This window comes from Glycine soja, chromosome 2 (assembly GCF_004193775.1).
Source record: "Glycine soja cultivar W05 chromosome 2, ASM419377v2, whole genome shotgun sequence".
Taxonomy (NCBI): Eukaryota; Viridiplantae; Streptophyta; class Magnoliopsida; order Fabales; family Fabaceae; genus Glycine; species Glycine soja.
Genome location: NC_041003.1, coordinates 1,120,138 through 1,146,236, shown reverse-complemented (window position 1 = coordinate 1,146,236; position 26,099 = coordinate 1,120,138). Strand labels below are relative to the sequence as shown.

The window sequence follows — 26,099 nt, the reverse complement described above, 5'->3', positions numbered from 1 at the left end:
TGGCATGTGACTTACTAACATAGTAACATCACCCAAGATCAAGAGGAAGAGAAAAAATACAGCCGTGTTTTTTTTACTCTTTTTTCTTTCGTAAATCACATGATTATTCAACAACTAATGCACTAACACAATAAAAAGGTGATTTGTATCTTAAAATTTGAATAAATGTGATATATACCATAATACACTATTATGTTATACATTTGACCAAATTGTTCTAATTTAATGTTAATTAATTTTGTATTATTGAAGTTAGTTTAAATTTAAACTTGATTGGAAATAGTAAATACTATTTTTTTTGTTTTTCAAAATGAATTGTTATTTTTATTTTATTGCTGACTTTTAATTTTATTTACATAAAATTGTAATTTGAGCATGATGTTTTCACCTTTGAGTATAAATTCATATGGTTTGACTTTAAATTTATTTTGATCAAAATATTATTTATTATTTGTTATCATTAATTAAATTGATAGAAAGTAAAAAGAATATTTTTCAAATTTAAAATATTAGAATATTACTACTTTGTTTGAATATATTTAAAATATTGAGAAACGAATATTTCAAATTTAAAATATTTGGTAGTCTTGGAGTCACACTTAGTGAATTTTGTAGAGTCGTAGTATTGAAAAGAAAGTTGCTTAAATTATATAAAATAAATAAACGTGCCATGGTATGCCTCAAAAAATTATAAAATAAAAACTTATGCAACTTAGGTTATTTTCACCAATATAGATGTTCCTAAGCATCTCTAGTGAAATTTTTTTTTTAAAAAAACGAGCAACTTTTGCTCAATATTAAAGATCTGACTTTCACTAATATCGGCTTACCCTTTTGAACAGTTATGTACCGCGTGAGCTGGTCCTGGAATTATCACATATTCACATGGATATAACTCAGCTCTCGAGTCAAAAATGGATATAACTTTCTCATGTTTCAATGTTTCCACAAATAACAGCATTGCAATATGACAAATGCTACTATAACTTACGAGATTTACAAAATGAACAGAAAATGAACCAAGTTACTTTTCAACGGCCAAAACCATAACAAATTCTACGAGATGGGAAACACGTTTTATATATATCCTTTGCTTCCAAAAAGAATGTTTATGAAGAAATTGTGTTTAGCTCCTCGGTTTTAGCCAACTTTGCTCGTATAAGTTTGTCCAATATGGGAGGCTCCAATGGAATCGGATCTAGACACCGTTCTGCAGTAGCAACAATCACCTATGCCCAAAACATACAAAAAATAAAATATGCACGATAGATACATAAGATTTAAGAAGCTATAACCCACGCATGAGTTTAGAACAGGAAAAAAATAACAGCAAAACTAAAGGTAATTCTCATTGGAAAAAATGCATGGCATCTCTATGAAGAATTATATACTTAGGAGAATTTTTCCAACCTCATCTAGCAAGAAGTCGATTGCAGCTTCATCTTCAACTATTTCCCTTAAAGGGATTCTTAGGAACTGGATATCCAATTGAATTTGCTGGAATCCACTTCGGTTAAAAGTCTGGAGTCGGACAAATTCTTGTAAACTTTTAAGGCCCAATTTAACTATAGTTGTAACAACAGACTCCTGCGATTTGTAAGGAAACGATATCATGGCTCCCAACGAATTATTTAAATTCAAATCACCAATATAATAATCACACAATACCTGTGTATATTCTACTTTTGTGAAAATTTCAACTTTCTGCTTAAACAATTTTGCTAGATGCGTTTCGAAAAGCTGGCTCCTTGCCCTTTGAGTATTTGACCTACCCAGTTTCTCCTCCCGCAAGGGATTACTCCTTGATGAAACACTACTTCCATTACTATCAGTCCTGTGGTGCTTACGTCTACCTTGAGGCAAAGTCTGCTTCACTTCGTTAACTATAACTTCAAGCTGGAAAAAAAATAAAGGAAATTAAAATTATCCTCCAGTTTGCTTCATTTAAAATTTGGCTTTTAACAGATCTAAATGGTGTCAGGTGATTCATATAGTCAACACAACCCCACTTAGTGGGATAAGGTTTTTATTGTTGTTGTTGCTTTAATCAATTAACATATATTTTCATCAAATATGAATAATTATATTCTAGGTAAGCAAAATTTAGTAAGACTAATATTCAATCACAATGCTTAAACCATTCATGCAACTGAAAAGACACAGAAAAGAATGATTGAATACACCAACCTCTTGAAGAAATAGATCAACAAACATATGAACATCTCTTGGCTCCTTATGCTGTGTAAAGCAAAGGAAAAACTTCAGATTCAAGCTCTTTCAAAGATAACCAACCACCAGTCTTATACGTTTGAAAAAATGGTATATAACAGACTGACCTTAACCCAATTAGGGGTGGTAAACCTCTTCTTCAGGAGAAGTGATACCCTCTGAGTTCTCATATTAACGTACTGAAAAGAATCAAACAGTATATATGTAAATGCTGCTTAACCAGAAGATATTTCTTAAATAATGAAAACAAAAATAGAGGACTAAGGACAGAACAGGTATGGATAAATGGAGATTAAATATCCTCCAAAACCAAAGCACTCAAGAAAGGGCACTACAATGCAAAGTAAAGCTTGCTAGTTCGTTTGCGAATCAGACAAGAGTCCCTCAAAAGAAACCATCCCAGAACATCAAAGCAAAGCCATATGAACTATCCATCCCAAATAAACTCAAACGACTACATAATATTCTCAAAAAACCCATAGGAACATAAAGTCTTCCACCACTTGTTCCCATAAAAGCAAGCCATTGAAGAAATCAACAAGAACTGCTCAAAACTCACAGTATGCCAACATTCTCCAAAATCTCAACAAATTGCTCCAGGTAAAATCAACCAGACAGTGTAAAACTAAACAGGCATACAAACTAGTCAGTTCATGAGAGAAAACCGACAATCCATAGTGTAACAACTACACCATTCAATGACTGAAATTTTGTCCAACATCATTCACATGTTTTAAATGGGATTGTACTTCACACACAAACAGGCACTGTCTAAAGGTCAAAATGGCCAATCAAATTGAAACCCCTCTTTTCCTTGGAAGCACAAATATTCTCTGGGAAAATATTAAAATCAAGCTAAAACACCAAGCAGGCTTTAGGCATTAACTAAGGAATAGATGAATAAGAATGAGGGAGCGACATACAGACAAGGACAACAATATACAGAGTGTCATACGAGTTGCAGTTCCATTGAAAAGAAAATATGAACTTAAAAATATACCAGGTGCAAGAATTTTTCACCAGCTGACCGAAATTTTCGACATATTTCTCCAGGAACAAAGGCAGGCCCAGATTCATAGCCTCTAACACTACCACCAGAAAAGGAAGCAGCTATTTCCTGAAGATTCCAAGGAAAAGTTTAAGGTATTCCCATTGGATATGGAAGAGAAATTAACAACAGAAATTGAAATTTCAGGAGTCAAACTCTATCAAATGAACCCTTGCCTCAGTGACTTTTGGGATGACAGTTTGTTCAATGAAAACAGACAATTGTGCCAGCACTAGGACAAGGCCAGCAAAAGCTTTATAACCTTGAGCTCCCTCTGCCAAAGCGTGTACTTGAATAGATGAATTATTTCTTCCCGAAAACAGAAGGAACTGATCCTCAAGTTGCCTAAAAAAGTCTTGAAGTCCTTCTTGAACCCAATCAGTAATTAACTCTCTTAATCTAACTAGGATCCCAGAGTCATCATCTAAAACTTTGCGGAAGTCCTGAAGGAGAGAGATTAAATGTAAATGAAATGACAAAAAACACAAATAACAGAAAATCTTAACAATAGCAATACATGCACACATAATTGCATATAACCTTGTATAGATGAATCTAAGCATACAAACATGCTTACCAGCAACACATTCAGTCCTCCTTGGAGAACTGCTTTTGTACTTGCATCAAGAACAACATCAAGAGTGCACTGTTCTGCTCCATCCTTTTTCAGGATTTGTAAGAGGGAATCTACCAAACAGATGCTAACTCAGCACAGTTATGCAAACAACTTTCTAAAAATTTTCCCGTAGCTAAAACCATGTAAATATATAATAGAGCTATTTTGAAAAGTGATAATCGGAAACAACATAATTTATAGCATTCTACGCTTCTGATCATTTTTATAAAAAAAAACAACCAGCCACATTGGTGCAAATCAACAAAGATTTTTAATTTTTTGATTCTCCTATTTTGTGGTAGCATAAATATTTGAATATTAAGCTGAAACCTAATATCAGAAGCCTTCTGAATACAAGTCAAACTGTGAAAGAACTAACCTGAGATGTCTTGCAGAAGATGAGAAAATGTACTTCTAACAAACGACGTGACAGCAACCTTTGCAGCCTGGAAATATTTAGGGTTAGTTGATTGAAATTAATTCTTAAAACATTAACTTCGTAATTATTACATTCTGAAAATAGGGGAAAGGGAGCATTGAATAGCTACAGTTTAGGTCAATCACATTTGAGCCAACAAGATTAATGGATAACCTCAAGAGAATGGTTAGAGAGAGCTGCTTCCTGTAAGACTTCATCTATCAGGAGCACGTCATTCCAGATAGCTCCTGTGATTACAACATTAAAGAAATGTAAGGTTAGGAAGAGGGAATACTGGTTTAACAATTAAAATAATATACTTATGGAAAAGTGACAAGTTTAAGAGAAGAAAAAATGGCTTGGACACACAGATATATTGAAAATTTCCACATGGATAAATGGTAAAAGAAAAATAGATAAAATTATTGACTCTCGAGATATAGTAATATGGAGAAGACAAAATTGTTTCAAGCACCGACAGAACCGGAAGCGCCCTTGTTTCAAAGTTTCAAAGAGGGGAGGATGGGTTATTTATAGACCATTTCAATATATTTAGGATGGGTTTGGATAAACAACTTAATTAAATGCTTATCAAGTAAGCATTAATGTATAAGTTGTTTCTAGAATTGAAGAAGAAATATCGTAAATTGTTTTCATATAATTTTATTTTCATAAGTTATCCTGGAAAGCTTATTGAAATAAGCTGAAAACAACTTATGGACATATCACAAACTATTTTCATAAGTTCTCCCAAACACTTATACAAGTGCTTATGTCACATCATATTGATAAGCTCTTCTAAACACATCCTCATGCCTATGAGAAATAGAATTGGATTGCCCAGAGAGAGAAAAAAAATCCATGCATATAAAAAATGAAATTGGACCAAAAAACATGCTATTTTGTTCAAAAAAATTAAATATCGTATAACAGGCATATGAGTCAAAAGGTCATTAGCTCTTATGTCTAATGTGGACTCAAAGTAAAAAGCCATCTAGCTTTAGAAATCAAGCATATGCCCAGAAATTACAAATATAACACAAAAAAAAAATACTAAATTACTAGTGGTCATACAACTTACGAAGAACACCAAGTAGTTCTTCTGGGGAAATCCGTGTCTTTACATATTCCTCGGTAATTACAAAGTTCCTAGCAAACATTAAAAAGTGTGCATGTTATACGAATTTAATTTACTGTAAATAAAAATGTTTCCTACGGTAAATAATGATACAAACTTGGTAACCAAATCTTGAGCAAGTTTAACCAACTGTTCTTCAGAATCAGGAAATATTACTCGAAATGCACGAACTGCCTCCACAAATTCATGTATAGCTGCCTACATTAGGAAATGAGAGCAACAATAGACTCTAATTCATCAGTCTTGTAACTGCAGTTACAGGAGAAAACATACATACTAATGGAAGTAAATTAGGCTAAATAGAAGAAAATAAAATTGAATTGGATCGGAACAGTAGTAATATTCCATTCATCAATTCTCTTGGCAGATTATTTGATACAATAATTCATGGACATTGAAGCAATCATCAGTTTAAGCACTACTTTCTTTTTCATTTCCTGTTATTGGCCAGCTCATCAACATCCTTTTCCAGCACATGAATATCAACATTTTAGAACTACTTATATAAATTCATTTCCTCAAATGTTGTCCATCTTCTGCAACATTTTTAGGCATATTGATAGGACCCAGCCAGCTGCAGGAATGCCACATGAGCAGTTGATTCATCATGAGTCAAATGGGCCCAAGGTTTGGAAGGTGTATGTCAGAAAGGGCAAAAAGGGAAATAGTGGCTAGTTTGTTACTAGTGGATGACGTGTCCAGGAATGAAAGAGAGAGGATCTGATTTTTCTTCGTTTTAAGGATGAAGTGGGAGGGGAAAAAGGGGGCAGCTGGGAAATTGGAGGAATATTCTAGAATGTATAGGAGGCTCTAGCTTCCTATTAGGAGCCTAGCTCTGTGTCAGATCTGAGGATTGTTATTCCCTCTTTTGTATTTGCTTTCAACTTATTAGAATTAATAAAGCTTTCATTCCTTATTACTACCCATTTTTCTGTGTTTCCTGTTTTCTGCATTTCTGGTACGTAACAAATTTCCCATTCCGGTTATCGAGGAGCTATTAGATGAGTTGAATGGAGCTAAGTTTTATTCCAAACTGGATTTAAAGTCTGGTTACCACCAAGTTAGAGTAAAGGAATCTGATGTCCATAAGACAGCATTTAGGACGCATGAGGGACATTATGAGTTTCTTGTGATGCCCTTTGGACTCATGAATGCCCCTTCAACTTTCCAAAGTCTGATGAACCATGTTTTTCGGCCCCTATTGAGAAAACATGTTTTGGTTTTTTTTGATGATATACTCGTCTACAGTAAGGATTGGAAAACTCATTTGTTGCACTTGGAAGAGGTGTTGAGTCTACTGTCCTCCCACAGTCTAGTCGCCAATAGAAAGAAGTGTCACTTTGCTCAAAGGGCAGTAGAGTATTTGGGGCATTTAATAACAGAAGAGGGAGTTGCTGTAGACCCTAGTAAAGTGGCCAGTGTGATTAAGTGGCCACAGCCTAAGAATGTCAAGGGGGTTAGAGGATTCTTGGGCCTCACAGGATACTATAGAAGATTCATAAAAGATTATGGGAAAGTTGCGAGACCGCTAACTGAGCTTACCAAGAAGGACAATTTTAAATGGGGAGAGGAAGCTCAACAATCTTTTGAAGCTTTGAAGGAAAAACTCACTACAGCACCTGTTCTTGCTCTGCCTGATTTTTCTAAAAATTTTGTGATTGAATGTGATGCGTCGGGAGGAGGTGTAGGAGCGATACTGATGCAAAGAGACCCATAGCCTATTTTAGCAAGGCCCTGGGAACACGGAATTTGGTTAAATCTACTTATGAAAAGGAGTTGATGGCGGTTGTGCTAGCCATACAACACTGGAGACCCTATCTTTTGGGGAGGAAGTTTGTAGTATCCACTGACCAAAAGAGTCTGAAACAACTGTTGCAACAGAGGGTGGTTAATGCTGATCAGCAAAACTGGGCTTCCAAGTTGTTGGGGTATGATTTTGAGATTGTGTATAAACAAGGGAGATTGAACAGGGGGGCAGACGCGCTGTCCAGAATTAACAAGGGGCTGGAGTTAAACACTATTAATTCTTATGTGAAATGGATGCAAGAAGAACAAGTGCGGGCAGAAAATAAGCAAGATGAGAAGTTACAGAGAATAACGAAGGAAGTGCAGGAAGATCCCACTCTGTGGCCTGGATATGAGTATAGACAGGGTGTATTACTATATGAAGGCAGGTTGGTAATTTCAAACAAGTCTGAATTAATTCCTACACTGTTAGAAGAATTTCATTCTTCCCCACATGGAGGACACTCTGGGTTTTACAAAACCTACAGAAGGCTTGCCGCGAATGTATACTGGGTGGGCATGAAAAGGACCATTCAAGAGTTTGTGAAGGGCTGTGACACCTGTCAGAGGCAGAAATATATGGCATCATCCCCAGGGGGTCTACTCCAGCCTTTACCAATTCCTGCACAAGTATGGGAGGATATCTCTATAGACTTCATTACAGGCTTGCCCAAATCAAAGGGGTATGAAGCTATCCTGGTAGTGGTAGACAGGTTATCTAAATATTCCCATTTTATACCACTTAGGCATCCTTATACTGCAAGGAGCGTTGCTGATGTGTTTTGTAAAGAGATAATTAGGCTTCATGGAGTACCACTGTCTATAGTGAGTGATCGAGACCCCATATTTATGAGTAGTTTTTGGAAGGAATTGTTCAAAATGCAGGGGACAAAGCTCAAAATGAGTACTGCATATCACCCTGAATCTGATGGGCAGACAGAGGTAGTAAATAGGTGCCTAGAAACCTATTTAAGGTGTTTCATTTCAGACCAGCCTAAGACTTGGATGTCATGGGTACATTGGGCTGAGTATTGGTTTAACACCACATTCCACGCCGCCACAGAGAAGACACCTTTCGAGATAGTATATGGGAGGCCCCCACCGGTGTTGACCAGATGGCTGCAGGGTGAAACTAGAGTGGAAGCTGTGCAGAGGGATTTGCTGGACAGGGACGAGGCTCTGAGACAGTTGAAGAGTCAACTGTTAAGAGCGCAAGACAGAATGAGGAATCAAGCTGATAAAAGGCGTGTGGATAGGAGTTTTGTGTGTGGAGAATGGGTGTTTGTCAAGCTTAGAGCACATAGACAAAAGTCTGTGGTGTCCAGAATTAATGCCAAGTTAGCTGCTAGATATTATGGCCCATACCCTATTATAGAGAAGATAGGAGCAGTTGCATACAGGCTAAAATTACCAGAGGGGTCCAGAGTGCACCCTGTTTTCCATGTGTCTTTGTTGAAGAAGGCTGTTGGGAGATATGAGGAGAAAGAAGAACTACCGGACCTGTTGGAAGAACACATTGAGATGTATGAACCGGAGGCAGTGTTGGCAGCCAGGAAAGTGAAACAGCAAGGGGAAGAAGTCAAACAGGTTCTAATTCATTGGAAGGGCAAAACTGTGGAGGAAGCAACATGGGAAGATGAGATTATGATCAGAAGCCAATTTCCAAAGTTTGGCCTTGAGGACAAGGCCACAACAGAAGAAGGGGGTATTGATAGGACCCAGCCAGCTGCAGGAATGCCACATGAGCAGTTGATTCATCATGAGTCAAATGGGCCCAAGGTTTGGAAGGTGTATGTCAGAAAGGGCAAAAAGGGAAATAGTGGCTAGTTTGTTACTAGTGGATGACGTGTCCAGGAATGAAAGAGAGAGGATCTGATTTTTCTTCGTTTTAAGGATGTAGTGGGAGGGGAAAAAGGGGGCAGCTGGGAAATTGGAGGAATATTCTAGAATGTATAGGAGACTCTAGCTTCCTATTAGGAGCCTAGCTCTGTGTCAGATCTGGGGATTGTTATTCCCTCTTCTGTATTTGCTTTCAACTGATTAGAATTAATAAAGCTTTCATCCCTTATTACTACCCATTTTTCTGTGTTTCCTGTTTTCTGCATTTCTGGTACGTAACACATATCATACAGTCCTGATCAGTGTTATACATTGCTTCACAGAAACATCTACATCTACATCTCGCTTAAATTGGTGCTCTAGGATACACGCATAACTTCAATGTTGTTCATCATTAACATATTAAGTAACCAAGATACGATAGTAAAATGTTAAGCCAGATATCAAGGGGTGAAAGAGGAGGACATTAAACAAAATGATACTACTCTAGCACTAGTTACCTCATGAGCAGAATGTTCCCCTGAAGCTTTATTTATTTCTTCAGGGTTCAGTTGAATGTCTGAAATAGATTGTTCTAACTTTTCGAATAACTTTGCCTTCAAATTGTTCACCTGCCAATAAATAGAAAACCTAGCATCATATAACATTTATTAATAACAGCCAAGAAAATATAATGTTATTTCTCTCTAAAGGGAGGGAAAGAGGACAAGGTGGATGCCAAAAGCTCTCCATGCAATGCCAAAAAAAAATCATCATAAGGCCGGTTCTTCAATATTAAACATTCAGAAAATAATTACTAGCTGATAAAATCCCATCATATCTCAACAAGTACGCAAAATGCCACTCTTCTATTTAAAAAAAAGAATTACAAACCGGAAAATCCAACTGCTTAAGAAGCACTGCTGCATCAGCTCTCACTTGTATTGATTCAGAATCTGAAAATAGCTTCCCCTGGTTAGACAGAAAAATGTCAAATCATGATAACAAGCTTCTGTTAAAAACAATTGAGCATCAGCTATTATTCAGCAAAATATTAGAGATGTATGTTAACAGTGATCTATTAACTTTTTAAAGTTTTACCCATGTTTGAAAGAATAGAAATGCTGGACAGGGTGAGCTAATCCTATCCAATTTTACTATGAATTCAGTAACTAAAAAAGATAGCATCTAGATATCTGCCAACAGCCTCATACCATGTAAGCTGATATTGCTGTTTTACAGGGGAGGTAGGATACAGCAAAATAACAACTTAAAAAATTAAATAAGCCGTAGTTTATTTTACATGCCCAAAATAATTTCAAAAAAGGATTAGATAAAGAAATCCACAGTGTCCCCTTACTTGCATTTTGGCTTATGGTTCATGTCCAAAAAATCTGACGCAGGTAAAAGAACTATACCTGCAAGTTTTTTACTACAATAGCTATCGCTTCTTCAGAAGCTTGCTTACACTCCCGGAATGATGAATCTCCATATGCCTAGTAAAGAGAGGGGAAAACAAGATATTTCATCTGAGACCTGGATTAGTATGTTGTGTTTAAAAGTAATCAAGGGATGGAATCAGAAACCATATAAGCCAACCACAACCTTAAAAATTGGCATTGCTCCAATGTAAAACCTGACTGCATCTGCATAGGCCTCCGACTTGATGCACTTGCCTAGTCTATCGGGGAGATCATATATGAACTACTCTTCGACAAAGGTAAAAAGTATGTCAGTCATATACCACTTCCACAGAAGACTCACAACTCATATCACCAATGCGGGAACACAATATTGAAATGATGATGGGCCAGAATAAAGAAACATGCATGATTGCTCTAATACCTGAACTTTACGAAGAAGATTACAAGTCCGATGCAGTTTCTCAATATGCTCCCTTTTGTCAAATAGAGAAGTGTTGACACTGTCACTTCTCGACTGCACAGACATTATCTGCATTGGAGAAAAATGTGAATTCCTATCAAAGTCCCTTTCATCCTATTTTCATTTTGATTCTAATCATTTCAATATAGTCAGTACGCTACGGTTACCTTCTCAAGAAGCTGCTCCATATTCGTCTCCATCCCCGAAATGTTACTTTTCATCCTGTTTGAGAAGCAAATATTAGATGCAAACAATGTAGACACGATAGAGCAAGAGAAGAGAGAAATGGCTATAACTTATAAGCATACGCACCTCTTTATAGTGTCTGTGGCACTGATGAACTTGTTGTAATTCTCGTAAACTAGCATTTGCAAGTCGGTGTCGAGATTCTTGATTTCAGCAGCCATTGCAACGTGGCGTTGTAGAAGGCCTTCCAAATTGGACTTGTGTGCCTGCATAATTCATTCATTCATTCATGCTCCAAATTGAAGTTCATCTTCGACGACGACGACGACGACGAAAACGACGAGAGTGATTAATTGAGAGAGGAGGGGAAGAAGAATTCACCAGAATGTTCATGTACTGATCGGGATCGAAGGAGGTGGAATTGATGTCGTCGAGAGAAGCGTGTTTGGAGGTGGTGTTGGAGATGGAAGGGTCTAGGGAGTAGAAACTGGATAGCAGATCTCGCATCCTCTTCGCTTTGTCGTCCATTGGTACTACTATTTCATTACCCACCATTTTTTCTCTTCTCCTTTGTTCTTCCTCTGCTCAACTCGCTCCTCCCTCTCTGATCTGTGAAATGAAAAAGAAACCGTGTCTGTGATGTTTGTTCGTTGCAACTTGCAACTTACTTACCAGTCTGATATGAAAACGGGCCTACCAGGCCCCTAGCCCACAGCTCTAGTTGTTGGGCTGACTAAAAAATAAGCCCAAATTCCAACGACTGGCCTGGCCTAATTTACTTATCCTTATAAACGGACTAAAGCTAATGAACATAACCCATCTCCCACCCTTACCTTTTAGTACTACTTGAATAAAGTTATCAAAGTAACTTTTCAAATTCATGTAAATTATTTTAAGCTTATTTATTTATTAAGCTATAAATGGAGGCTTAGGAAAAAACATATTTGTGACAGTTAAAATCAGCTTAGAATATAGTTGTTATTATAATATGTTTGACCGAATCAACTATAACAAATTAGTAAAATCTTACTTTTATTTATGCAATGTTTGTTGACGTATATATACCTCTACACATAAGATTGACACAATAATATTAAACTTTGTTACGTCAGCCACAATGGGAGGAAATACAATTAATTTGTGCATAAATTATTTGAAGGAAATAATATTAATTTATTTTTTATTCTAAATATTTAATTTAAAGACTAAATGCTTTATTTTTATTTTCTTAATTAGACACTTTCCATGCTATCTTTTTGACGAGTTTCTATACTCTCTTTCTTTGTTTAGATGTGTATTTTGTACACTTTTTTATAATTAATAAAAATTAAAATTCACTTTCTATCCTATCAAATTACTATTTTATCTTTATTTATGTATTTAATTTGAATCATTGGTAATATTTTTTAAACTATAATTAAATTTAAACTCATATAATAAAATAAAAGAAAGTAAATTGATAGAGATTACCAAGATTAAGAAAATATAAAATTTTGGGTTATCATGACATTAATCACCAACTTTATTAATAACTAATATCTATCAATGAATCCGACTAAATACCTTTGATAGTGTTTTTTTTTTTCATATAAAAGATACGAACTTCCGATTTTATTTAAGAAATTTAAATACACTGCCACTCGAACCAATTATAAGTTTGACAAAAAAATATATACTATAGTTTGATACTTCCTCAGTCTTTAAATATACGTCGATTAAGGTTTGTTTGTGCAAATTAAGAAAACTATTTTTTTTTTTTATTTAGATGACATCCTTTTCTTATTATATCCCTTCCGAATTCACTTTTCGAATACACTTGTTTCTCTCTTCACTTATAGTTTTATTTATATTTCTATCCATCAAATTACTGACCAATAAGTAACTATTTTATCTTTGAAAGATTCAATTATTTACTTAAATTGTGTAAAATAATTAATGGGTAAGAGTATAATTAACAAAAAAACAATTAATGACTTTAAACTTTAAAAATGACATACAAATAGAAATGCAATAACTGAAAGAGTAATTTCTTGGCTAATTCTGAGAGTTTTTCCAACAAACACATGAAAAAAAAAATATTGAGAATAAGGAGTGTTTCGTATCTAATTTGTTTATAATAGAAAAGTAATTCGTGTTAAAAAATTGATAAAATACAACAATAATATTAAAAATCACACTTTTAATATTTTTTAATTTTTATTTGTGAGAATCAAAATAATGTGAAAAAAATTATAATAATTAACGGATCTTATTTAATTAATTGAATTAAATTTTATTGAGTAATGCATAACTGTTTGCTAATAAAAAAAACGTTTTATAATCTAAAAATACACCATATATTTGAAATGAAATTTACGTGTCGTAATTAATCAAGAGTATACAAGATGACGAAGACTAGGGTGTGAAGGTGAAACTCCTTTCGCATCCAATATAAGTTCCGAAAAAAAGTTAGAATCAATCGTATCCGTCTGATTTAACAATAAAAAAATTAAATGGACGAGATTTCTTCAAGACAACCGGATGAATATGTAACAGGAGAGAAGGGTTCTCTCTTATTTCCATTGCTCTCTCTCTTTCTCTCAAATTCCCTTCTCCCTCACGCACCGGCGTGGTTTTCGCCGGCGGCCACTCCCTATCCGCCACGCATTCATCCCGCTTCCCTCTCCTCGCTTTTTTCTAAAAAAATTAAAATTTTCTCTAAAGACCGTGTTATCATTATCGTTCTAAGTTAGGTTTTCTGTTCTTCCTAGAGTGTTTTTATTGTGTCCAATAACAAGAGGAGGGGGAAGAGAAACAAACAAAAAGAAGAAAAAACACAAGGAAAAATTAGGGATATTTTTTTAGGAAAAAAATAGAAATTTAAGTTGTTGTTGTAGTTGTTTTGGTTGAGATGGCCCAGGTTCACGTTCCGCCTCATAATGCGATTCTCGTTCGCAACGGTGGTGGTACTGTTAGAAATCAGTTCGTGACGACGTCGCTATACGTTGGAGATCTCGACCCGAACGTCACGGACGCCCAACTGTATGATTTGTTCAACCAATTGGGGCAAGTCGTATCCGTTAGGATTTGTAGGGACTTGACAGTAGGAGATCGCTCAGTTATGATTATGTCAACTTTAACAACCTGCAAGATTTTGTTGTCCTTCTCTCCTGTTACATATTCATTCGATTGCCATAAAAAAATCTCATCCATTTAATTTTTTTATTGGTAAATCAGACGGATATAATTGATTCTAACTTTTTTTTAAATTTATATTAGATGCGAAAAAAGTTTCATCTTCATAGTCTAGTCTTCGTCATACAAGATATGTAATTTAAGAAGCTACCTTTTAATTACTTGGGATAAAGAAGAAGAAGAAAAAAAAGAAATGATGAGTAGAAAGGGTAGAGTTGCGTGAGGAAAACAGCTGTCTCGGTGTCGTCACGTTGCCGCCAGCTACGACGAGGTGTAATTAATTATTCCCAGTCCAATGCACCCAAGCACGTTTTCCATCCCCCACTAACCTCACTTTTTTTTTTCTCTATAAAATCCAACCTAAACACTCTAAGAGAACCTTCTCCCGATAAACCTTTTTTCACCTTCCCCTTTGTTTCTCAACATCATTCCCCAATTTCCCCTTCTGTATTGTTTTTCTTCATTTCTCTTTTTCAATCCCCGATTTCCCCCTTCTTCGTTTTGTGTCTTCATAATTCAGATCCTCTCTTCAATCTAGGGTTCCTGGCTTAACGAAATCAAATGTTTAAGGAAGAATTTCTATGACGATTCGCAACCCCATGCGACGAATCCGTCTCCTCCACTCCTTTTCCGTCGTCTTCCTCTACTGGTTCTACGTCTTCTCATGAACTAACCCCCTCTCAATCCCCTAATTTCTCCAACATTTCCCCCTTTTTCTAATTAATCAGATCTGCAAAACCCTAATTTCCCTAACCCTAACGAAACCCCCAAATCCAATGGCTTCGATTCAACGCCCGGCGAGTTCGGGATCGTCGGAGGGAGGAGATCCGGTGATGTACGAGAGGAAGAGGAAGCGTATGGAGTCGAACCGCGAGTCCGCCCGGCGATCGCGGATGAAGAAGCAGAAGCAGCTCGAAGACCTAACCGACGAAGTGAGCCGATTGGAAGGCGAGAACGCGCGTTTGGCGCCGAGCATAAAAGTGAAGGAGGAAGCGTACGTTGAGATGGAGGCCGCCAACGACATCCTCAGAGCACAGACCATGGAACTCGCCGACCGGTTAAGGTTTCTGAACTCCATTATTGAGATCGCCGATGAGGTCGGCGGCGAATCCTTCGAGATTCCGCAGATTCCGGACCCTCTCTTCATGCCCTGGCAGATCCCCCACCCTATGATGGCAACGCCGCCTGACATGTTCTTCCATGGAAATGAAGGCCTGTTTGCTTGATAGTACTTCTAATTAGGTTTATTGTTGATGTTCGTTCCCTAGTGTTGTTGGTGAATAAAGAAAGGGAATGGTGGTGTATGGTGTTAATTAATGAGTCATATCGCGTGTTGGTGTGCTTTTTGTGTGTGTGTGTTTTAGATCCGTGACTATGTTTTGTGTATGCAGTATCGTTACATGGTTGAACGTATCTGCTTTGTTACAGTGACTGGTATTGTGGTGTTGCAAGTTGCGGTTGTTTGTATGAAAGTCTAAAATTGATTTTGAAGGGAAGGGAATTATGCTTAGATATTTTATTATAAAATCAAAGAAACTTTTCAAATTTCAATCCGAAATCAATATCAATTTTAGATTAATAGTCAATTGTGAATGCATCTGTGACAGTAAAAATGTATCAAAAATTTCCCAATCAAATCAAATCAAATAAGCACTTTGTCTTGTGAATCGATATAAATTGTGTTTCCGGTTAAAATTACAAATTGGAGTAAGCCGAATCCAGGTCTTTTTGAGTTTTGTGGTAGACGACGATATATAGTTTGTTTGGAATTTGGACGAAGTATATGCGATGGATCGGGGTTGTCGCAAATTCGTTTAGCAATATGGCCTCCCTCTGTGACTTTTTGGTCTGAAAAGAGATGTTTTAATTTTAATTTTTGGAAAATAATTACTTCGTCTTGAACTTAATAAATAGAAGTGTTTTTTTTTTGTTTCTTTCGGAAAAGCATATTCCTCTTATAAGAATCCGTAAAAGAGTTGCAGAAGCACTAAGGGGAAAAGTTAATTTTACATTTAGACAATGCTTCCACAACTATTCATTCAGAATAGTAAAGTCGTGTTGTATTATTAGTTCTTTTAGACGATGGCAAGTTTTTTAAAAATTTATTGAATTTATAATGTGAATATTGGTATTGCATCAAGCGGATTCACTTTTTTTCGAATGCATTATGGCCTCTGCGTCGTTTTTTTAAGACAAGGCTGCGTACGGTAAATCAAACACACTGGGAATTGTTAATAATAATTAGGATTAGGTCTTGCACGTGCGTGAGAAATAAAGATAGTTAGATGTTGAAGGTGTATATCTGACGGATATGAAGTTGATCAATATAATATAATGATTTCGTATGCGTCTGAACATGGCTAAATTTAAAACAAAATAATATAGGTTGGTTGGTTCACACAACATCACTTTAACCTCTTAACCTCAGTGAACATCTCAAACACAGCCTCTGTCCAACTATGAGATCATATAATGTCAACAAGGATTTGCACAAATTTACCAAATGTAAACAATCACACCAACCAAAATTACCAGAATGCTAAAATATCAGTTGTGCACACGAATGAACGATAACAATTTTGGTTGAACACAAACTCACGATTCTGATTCAGCAGACACTCCATCATAAACTCATTTTCCGGTAGAAGCATCTTATAATTAAAGTGATTAAAAAAAATACTATTACATCAAACATCAAACATAGTAAACAACCGTGGCCTGGTTGGTTAAAATATCCTTAAAGATATTTTGTGTTAATAAAAAACTCTAAAACTCACATCAGACTTTCCAAAACCATTCACAAAACTAAAATAAAATTGAAAAAAAAAAGTGGCATCTTAATTTTTTTATACATTTTTTTCCTAATTCACGACGGATAAGTCTAACATTTTAGTAAAAAGTCGTGGAATATTCGTGATTTCTTGCTTTATTTATTGGCGGCTGGGGCATCTTCTGAGTTGTCTCCGATTATTCCCTTGCTCATGTTAGCTTGGTAATAACCTGGAAGATTCTCGTGTGATTTATCAAGTGGTCCGAGATGTCGTAATTCGAAGATATTGCCTAAGTGAGGTGTCGTTTTAATTTTAAAAACATGCCACCACTACCAACCACTTTCCATTTCCTAATTGATATTTTCACTTTCCATGGTTGGCGAAATTGACCTGTCAAATTTTTCCTTTGTTGGCTTGCGAAGAAGAATATCGCCCTCGGTGCGTCTGGGTTAACAAATATATGATTAAATATCATACTTATGGCATACTTTAGTTTTAAAGTAAGGCAACGCTTTCATTTTTTTTTTTAACTTTATGTGACAAAAAACATAACAAGGTGAGAATGATTGGGCATCTTCATATCATCAACTCTGTAAAGAGTGTTTCTACAGTGGCTTTGATAATTTAAGGGATTTTGATATTGTTAGTTTTTTAATCAATTTGAATTATATGTCATTTTTTAAAAAATTAATTCTTGGTTATTATTTTTTAAATTAAGAAATATGATTAAAGATAATTTTAGAAATTTGAATACTAAAATATTTTTAGTTATTTTAACATTTTAAAAAAATATAATACCGGAATATTCAGATGAGTACTCTTCTTTGTTCTTTTCTTTAATTTTAAAGATGTTTATATTAAAAAGATTTTAGGATTTAGACTTTAAGCTATCTTCATATTTTTTAATTTTAAAAAATTAAAATTTTAAAAATTTAAAAATAATAGTGAAGGATTAATTTGAAAAAAATAGTTGATAAAAAATGACATATAATTGATTAAAAAAGTAACGTATCAAAACTTTCAAAATTATTGTGGCAGCATGTAAAGTCTCTTTTGTAAATGGACTAAAAGTATTGTGCGTTTAGTTGTCGTGATTAAATATTGGAATATTCATAAAGATGTCAAAATGAATTTACCAAATAATTTATCGAAAAAGGGGATATGCCGGTTCAGATAGGCTAACCCGCATGTATGGGTAAATTGACATCAGGATTTTATTTAGAAATTTATTATCTAATAGGGTCTGTTTTAAAAGTTATTTTTGGGGGATTGGTTTCTACACGCATTTCGTCTTTGCCAGGATTGAAATATCAATAGGATGACATGTGCTACGGATTTCGCCATCCGTACTGGCGAAACAGGAATGTTTCGCTTGCCAAATTGGCGAAACATTGTGAAACAGAAACATTTCACCGTCCAAACTCCAAACTGGCAAAACAATGTGCAGCGTAGGGTCTAGGTTGCAGGCGTAGCATGCAATGGATAGGGGCCAACTTTTGCACCATTGTTCCAGAGCTGAAGAAGAATCTACTCTCTATAGGTATTACGGATGGAAAAGGGGTTCAAATGCAATACTAAAAATGGGGTCATGAAAATTCAGAAAGGCTCTACAATGGTGATGAAGGGTATAAAGAGGGGTAATCTCTATATACTTCAAGGTACAACATATATTGATGATGGTCTAGTAGTTGTTGCATCAAAATTCAATAAGAGCATACCTGACTTAACTCAATTGTGGCACATGAGGCTTGGTCATATGAGTGAAAAACGTATGATGATACTTCAAAAACAACATCTATTGAGAAATCAAAAATTGGATGAACTTAAATTCTGTGAACATTGTATTTTTGGCAAGCAACATAGGATTAAATTTCCTAAAGCAATTCACACCACCAAAGGAACTCTTGATTACATTCATGCTGACTGTTAGGACCTGCAACAGTACCTTCACTAGGTGGTGGAAGGTATTTCTTTTCCATAATTGATGACTACTCAAGAATGACATGGATCTACATCATGAGTCAGAAGAGTCAAGCTTTCAAATGCTTCAAAGAATGGAAGACACTGATTGAAAAACAAACTGAAAGGAAAGTTAAAAGACTTGGGATTGATAATGACCTAGAGTTTTGCTCAACGAAATTTAATAAATTCTGCAAGGATGAAGGAATTGCTAGACAATTTACTGTTAGGAACACTCTTCAACAAAATGAAGTTGTTGAACGAATGAACAAAAAACTTCTAGAAAGAACAAGATGCCTATTATCTAATGTTGGTCTCAATAGAAGTTTTTGGGGAGAAGCTATCAATACAACTTATTTTCTGATCAATAGAACACCCTCTACTCCTATAGGACTTAAAAACTCCTATTGAAATCAGGAATGACAAAACAACAAACTACTCAAACCTAAGAGTATTTGGCTGTAATGCAAATTATCATGTCAATGAAGGAAAGTTGGTACCTAAATCAAGAAAGGGTCTGTTAATGGCTTATGGTGATGGGGTGAAAGGTTATAGGATCTGGTCACCTTTTGAAAGGAAAGTTCTTCTTAGCAGAGATGTAATTTTTGATGAATCACATATGTTTCATCCAAAACTTGAGGTTCCAATTACTAAAACACAGAGTTGTCACTCTCCCCAAGAAGAAAATGTAGAATCTATAACCAAAGACTCATAAAAAGGAAGTCATACAGATACATCTCCCGTGCTTCTTCAAGAAGGTGAGCAATCAGAAGATTCCAGTGTAAATGAGTTTTATCAAAATGTTGAACCTGATTCTACTCAAATCAATCCTGGAATCAGTCAGAGACCTAAGAGGGTCATCAAGCCTCCTCAGAGATATGGTTTTGAAGACATGGCTACCTATGCATTACATGCAGCTAAAGAAATAGATTCAAATGAACCTGCCACCTACAAGGAAGCTATTAATCATCCTGAAGTTGAAAATTGGTTGTTAGCTACGAAAGAGGAAATGGAATCTCTATATAAGAATCAAACTTGGAAACTTGTTGAATTACCTAAAGGAATACATGTGGTAGGTTGCAAGTGGATATTCAAAAGGAAACCTGGTCTTTCAGAAAAGGAACGGATAAGATACAAGGCTAGGTTAGTTGCCAAAGGATTCAGCCAGAAATAAGGAGTAGATTTCAACGAAATCTTTTCACCTATTGTTAGACATACATCCATCAGGGTTTTGCTTGCTATAATGGAAAACCAAGTTTTGGAACTTGAACAACTTGATGTCAAGACTGCTTTTCTCCATGGAAGATTAGAAGAAAATATTCTAATGAAACAACCTGAAGGATTTGAAGTTCAAAGAAAAGAAATGTATGTTTGTCAACTACAGAGGTCATTGTATGGATTAAAACAATCTCCAAGGCAATGGTACATGAGGTTTGACAGCTTTATCACCAGCTAAGGATTCAAGAGAAGTCCCTATGATTGTTGTGTTTATCATAACAAGGTGGAGGATGGATCAATTATCTATCTTTTACTCTATGTAGATGACATGCTTATTACAACTAAAAGCATGTGTGATATACAACTTGAGTGGTGAGTTTTATATGAAAGATCTAGGGTCTGTAAAGAAAATCTTAGGAATGGAAATCTTTAGGTACAAAACTCAGAAAAGGTTATTTTTGTCTCAAAAGGATTACATTCAGAAGATACTTGTGAGGTTTGGAATGGCTAATTCTAAACCTATCAGTACTCCCCTTTTGGAAAGAGAGAAGTTGTATGCTATAATAAATGTTCAAACTCAGGCTGATCAAGACTATATGTCAAAGGTTCCATACTCAAGTGTTGTTGGCAGTCTCATGTATGCCATGGTGTGCACCAAACCTGACCTTGATTATGCTGTTAGCATGGTTAGTAGGTTCTTAAACCAACCTCAGAAGGAACATTGGAAGGCTGTAAAGAGGATTTTCAGATATCTTAAAGGGACTACAAATGTAGGTTTGATCTATGGATCTAACTCGGATTGATGTCTCATTGGCTATTCTAATATTGACTTTGCTGCTAATCTTATCAAGAGAAGGTCCCTAATTAGGTATGCTTACACTCTTGGTGGCTGTTTGGTGAGTTGGAAGACAACACTTCAACATTTTGTTGCCCTCTTAACTACTCAGGCTGAATATATGGCTCTTACTGAAGCAACAAAGGAAGAGATTTGGCTGAGAGGTCTTATAAATGATCTAAGAATTAATCAAGAATATGCTAACATCTACTATGATAGCCTTAGTGTTATATGTTTGGCCAAGGATTCAGGTTCATCATGATAGAACCAAGCATATAGATGTTAAATATCACTTCATCCGGTCAGAAAAAAGAATTAAAGTTCATAAGATCAGTACTTTGCACAATCCTGCTGATATGTTCACAAAGTCAGTTCCAAAGAGCAAGTTTGATCACTATTTAAGCTTGCTCAATGTTGATTGTTGGAGTTAAGTTCAATGTGTATTTGGAGGGTGCAGTTTGTGTTTTATAAGATGTTAGTTCAAGGTGGTGAATTGTTGGGTTATAACTAAAATTCATATGGCAGTTAATTCTGTTATTTTTTTTTCTAATCCTTTCTTATATAAGGAAAGGTTGTTTTGTATTGGATAGTACTTTCCTTTGAATTGCATCAGTAATAAAATCTCTCTACCCCTCTCAGGGATGTAGCCTACACAAGGGTGAACCACGTAAAATTTTGTGTGTTCTTTCTTTTCTTTCTCTCTTTCATTTTACTGCTAATTCTACGTATGACATATTATTCATCTGTTGCTGCTGTTCTTGTTTGCTCTGCGTTACTTTCATAACAGTAACAACTAGTAAAGTCATTGGTTTCACATTTCAGATATGATTTTCTAAAATTAATAATTGTTATTTATAACTTTCTAGAATCTAATTATTCTATTCAGACTAAATTAGTATAAGTATTTTTTTAATCAATAAATATTAATTAATAATTTATTAGTAGGAGTGATTGAATTTATAATATATTTTTTTTAATCATTTAAAGAATCTTATATCTTTAAATTGACAAGAGTTTTAAATGGGGAGAGTGTTATCATATGACAAGTAGGATTAATGTGTTATAGTTTCACATGCATTACGATAAGTTGTGAAAGATAACATTATTATATATAACAATGACAATCACTAGCGATCGAGTAGTGAGAGTCGTCTTATTACACTTTCTTCCTTCGATCTGTCACATTTAGATGGCCTCATGCAACACAAAGCTTGTAAGATCCAAAGGATCAATGTTACTGCTAGCGTGTGGCAAATTGGAAGCAAAAGACCAAGAAAGCACGTCATGCGATTCCCCAGGTATGTCGAGTCCCGTGGCAGCAGAGAACCCTATCCTCACCCACTCGGGAAGAGAAGTCTTCAAATCGACCACATCGGAGAGGATATTGCTGGTTCTCTGTGAAGGGTAGACCAAAGAAGCAACCAAGAGGCTGGTGGAGGCATCATAGGTAATGAGAACCTTGGCTACTTTATTGTTGGCCAAATCCCAAGACGTCGTTTTGATGGATCTGATAGAATTGACGTTAATTCCGATGTGTGGATTTGGTGGATCCCAAGAGTTCCGGAAAGTGTCAAACTCAACAGCGACGACTTGATCACCAGACTCGTTTTCGTTGAAAAGACCAAGATAACCTGCATGTGTTTGTGGCTTAGTGTCAATTGGTGCGAGAAAGAAGGCAAGCCCATCTGCAAGCCTTTTTGTGTCAGGGGCATAGAAGGTGAAGTTGAAGGAAGCGGCGAAGCTGGCAACGCTACCGGTTTCTTTGTCCCAAATGTGGATGGGGGTGGAGTAGAGGGCGCGACCAAGAGACGAGGGTTTTGGGGTGCCGTTTTCGTCAACCTTATTGAGTTGTAACTTTCCCGAGGAGGTCACAATAGCGTCTCCTTGGAGGATCATGTTTGGTTGCTTCGGCACGAACTTGTTCCAGCTGAAAGAAACAGTTTCCGCTGAGTTTGCCTTGCTGGTCAGTAGCACCAGTACCAAGGTTAAGGTTAGGGAGAGAGATACAACCACATTCTGGGTTTTCAACTTTGAAGTAGCCATTGCTTTGCTTCAGCTAAATTGCACTGTGATGCATGGGGAGTCATGCCCCTATTTATACTAGCATTATTGGGTACTTTTCAAAAGTTGTTTATCAAAATTAATATTTCTTTTATAATTTTTAAAGGTTGACAATTTATTATACATCACAATATATAATTAGACGTAAATTTAAAATTTAATGTTGTTAGCATATATATTTTAATTAATTAAATTCAAAAACTAAACAAAAAAGGAAATACGTACGTACTAACAATAATAGAGTGTGTTATCAGCCTTCTTCACTATATACTTACGGTGCTGACTGGTTTAAATCCATCCTCTCTTATGTGTGGTTTGACTAACAAGGGTTAGGTTTTGTGAAAAGGTACCCATATTTAATATCGTATCTCAATGATATACAATTGATCCCAAAAAAGATTACTTATAGGAAAAAAAATAGTTAGTATGCAATTAACCTTTTCAAACATTTCATTTTTACTCTTACAGTCGATATTTGTTAAAAAAACGTTAAAATGCGACGTTATATTAGTAAAATATGATGTTATCACATGTTAACATAATTTTATGTTAATAGTTTTATGTCAACAATGTTTTCTTGATCAAGAGTGACTTAAAAATAAAAATAAAAAGTTAAATTGAAAAAATAGAAGAATACATGGACTAAAAGAAAAAGTGACACATTTATAATCACAAATAAATATATCTGTCTTAAATATAATATATATAAATTTAATTAAAATTTAAAAAATTAATATAAAACGAAATATTTAATAATAAGACAATTTCAATTAATAGACCCTGTGTCTAATTGTATATAGCACTCAGGTCTGCTGCCGCTGCATTCACTTTTCTCAAGAGGATAAGCATTTGTAGCACTCTAGTCTGCTGCTGCTGCTGCATTCACTTTTCTCAAGAGGATAGCATTTGTTCATTGCTGTATTCCACTTTGTGACACGCATACGATGGCATTCGAATCATTCAGGGATGAGACAAGTTTGTTTTGTTGGCCTTTATGTTTTGCCAAAGATCACGTGTTTATCTTCAGTGACAAAAAACAAGATGTATCAGTTCTTAATTTTGTTGGTAAAGGAGCAATTTTTTTTTCCAGCACCGTAATTTGGTAAACGATCAATTTAGGCCACATTATTCGTATCAGTATGTTAGGGTATTTTTTCGTAGGTTACAACACAAATGCTTTGTTCATGTTTGATTTGCAACTTAACTTGTTTTTGATAGTATAAGACTAATTAATAACTTGTGGACATATAGATACAAGACTAATAATTTACTTAGACATGCCATTAGTGTAGACAAAGAAATGCTTTGTTCACCTTTGAATTGCAATTAACTTTGCCTGTTTTTCATACCATTCTTTATCAAACATAGGATTTTGCATTTAAATACCAACCTATTTAATTTGCCCTTGTCACCTATATATACTTATGACATATATTCGTATCTCATTTCCTTCTCTTTTTGCCTTTTGTAGTCTTTATGGATGCATGTATCCGAGTCAAATTAAAGTGGTGTTTATATTTCTATTTTATTTAATTAAATATTGTAATTGACCATAGATTTATGTTACATTTATATATATATATATATATATATATATATAAATTTACTTTTATCTAATTTAAATATCTTTCTAAGAATGTGCTGAGATCAATAACGATATAGAAAAACAATATTAAAAAATGGTGTTAATGTCAGTATCATCTTCGAAGGGTTAACTTTTCTAGAAACGATCAATCACTATCATTATTTCTGTTTATCCACCGTTGTTGAAACTCCTTTTTCTACGGGTAAAGGTAATAAGGCTGATAATTTTTAGTTAATTATTTTCTTTATAATGTGTTTTCAAAACAAAACCCTTTTTTGTGACAATATGTATAGGATGCATTAATTATTATTTGAACCCGACAGGCAATTAGGGAATACACGCAATCATTAGTACGTATTTGATTTAAATTAGTGCTGATTTGTCATCAATTCTAAAAACTAACATTTATCAATATTTTTTTTTAAAAAAATAGTCAAATTTTTATATTTTCAAGAATTAAATTTTATATTTTTATCTTTTTGATATTTTGAATGAATTACACGAATAAAACAGCGTCATCGTACGAGTGATTCAGTTTTTGAATTATATATTCTTACTATGAATAAGAATTAATTAATAATAATAATACATGGTGTCTCTGATGTAACAGAAGGTAGAATAATAGATATACATTGAAACGTTGAAATGCATGAGTTCAGTTATCATAGGTGCGGCACTCATCGGTCTCCGGGTTGTCCTTGCAGTAGTTCTCGAGCGGGTCAGATTGCTTCTGCTTCTCCCTGGCGTGGCTCGCCGCCGCGCTCAGCTCCTCCACCTCGTCCCACGCCGCCGCGCACTCTGCGTCGCCGCCAGCTCCCGAGCACGCCTCCTCCGCGCTCTTGATGCTCTCCTCCACCTTCTCCGATATCTTCTCCGGCGTGGCCCAAACGGGCCGGGCCTTCACCAAACCGGGCCACTTTTGAATGGGCCTGAACAGAGCTGGGAAGCTCATGGCCTGGGCCTTTTGTGCTGAGTCTGATTTCATAGCAAGTACTGTGCTAGGGCTTGAAAGACTCACACCACTAGTAGCTATTGTTGCCATTCTTTATTAACTCTTTCAGTATTAGAATAGAGAGGTTTAATTTGTGGGAGGGATATATAAGCAATGCCGGTGAATATTTGTGTACGCATATTACTTATCTTGTCACAACCACTTGACGAGTTTTTTGTTTTTTAGTACTAGAGATATTACATTTTGTTAGAGAACACACACTGTTTTTATAGGTTCATGGAACTTGGGTTTGGTTTCATCGTCCCTTCATATATAAGGAGGTTCTACAATTTTGGAATAATCGTTAAAATCTTGATATTTTCGAGCTCTTAGAATTGAAGTCAGAGGATTGTTTGGAGGCGAAAATATCAGTCGTTCATTGA

General features: G+C 35.4%; 4 protein-coding genes across 4 annotated transcripts; 1 reads left to right on the top strand and 3 right to left on the bottom strand.

The window, feature by feature from the left end:
- Nucleotides 1-886: 886 nt before the first annotated feature.
- Nucleotides 887-11,764, bottom strand: LOC114378460 (vacuolar protein sorting-associated protein 51 homolog). The gene is made up of 20 exons (XM_028337057.1): nt 11,504-11,764; nt 11,249-11,388; nt 11,104-11,158; nt 10,898-11,005; nt 10,658-10,756; nt 10,471-10,548; nt 9,947-10,024; nt 9,574-9,684; nt 5,547-5,647; nt 5,393-5,460; nt 4,486-4,559; nt 4,273-4,339; nt 3,855-3,964; nt 3,454-3,720; nt 3,230-3,346; nt 2,337-2,408; nt 2,188-2,238; nt 1,669-1,896; nt 1,411-1,587; nt 887-1,229 (listed from the first exon to the last, which is right to left on the bottom strand). Exons 1-20 carry the CDS (start codon nt 11,675-11,677, stop codon nt 1,110-1,112), a joined length of 2,295 nt encoding a protein of 764 aa, XP_028192858.1. The 5' UTR covers nt 11,678-11,764; the 3' UTR covers nt 887-1,109.
- Nucleotides 11,765-14,630: 2,866 nt separating this feature from the next.
- On the top strand, nt 14,631-15,841 carry LOC114378452 (bZIP transcription factor 53-like). Its single transcript, XM_028337047.1, has one exon. It carries the CDS (start codon nt 15,073-15,075, stop codon nt 15,520-15,522), a length of 450 nt encoding a protein of 149 aa, XP_028192848.1. The 5' UTR covers nt 14,631-15,072; the 3' UTR covers nt 15,523-15,841.
- Nucleotides 15,842-22,131: 6,290 nt separating this feature from the next.
- LOC114378443 (lectin) lies at nt 22,132-23,159 on the bottom strand. Its single transcript, XM_028337035.1, has one exon. It carries the CDS (start codon nt 23,120-23,122, stop codon nt 22,265-22,267), a length of 858 nt encoding a protein of 285 aa, XP_028192836.1. The 5' UTR covers nt 23,123-23,159; the 3' UTR covers nt 22,132-22,264.
- Nucleotides 23,160-25,246: 2,087 nt separating this feature from the next.
- Nucleotides 25,247-25,932, bottom strand: LOC114378434 (calvin cycle protein CP12-1, chloroplastic-like). The gene has a single exon (XM_028337027.1). It carries the CDS (start codon nt 25,765-25,767, stop codon nt 25,381-25,383), a length of 387 nt encoding a protein of 128 aa, XP_028192828.1. The 5' UTR covers nt 25,768-25,932; the 3' UTR covers nt 25,247-25,380.
- Nucleotides 25,933-26,099: the final 167 nt, after the last annotated feature.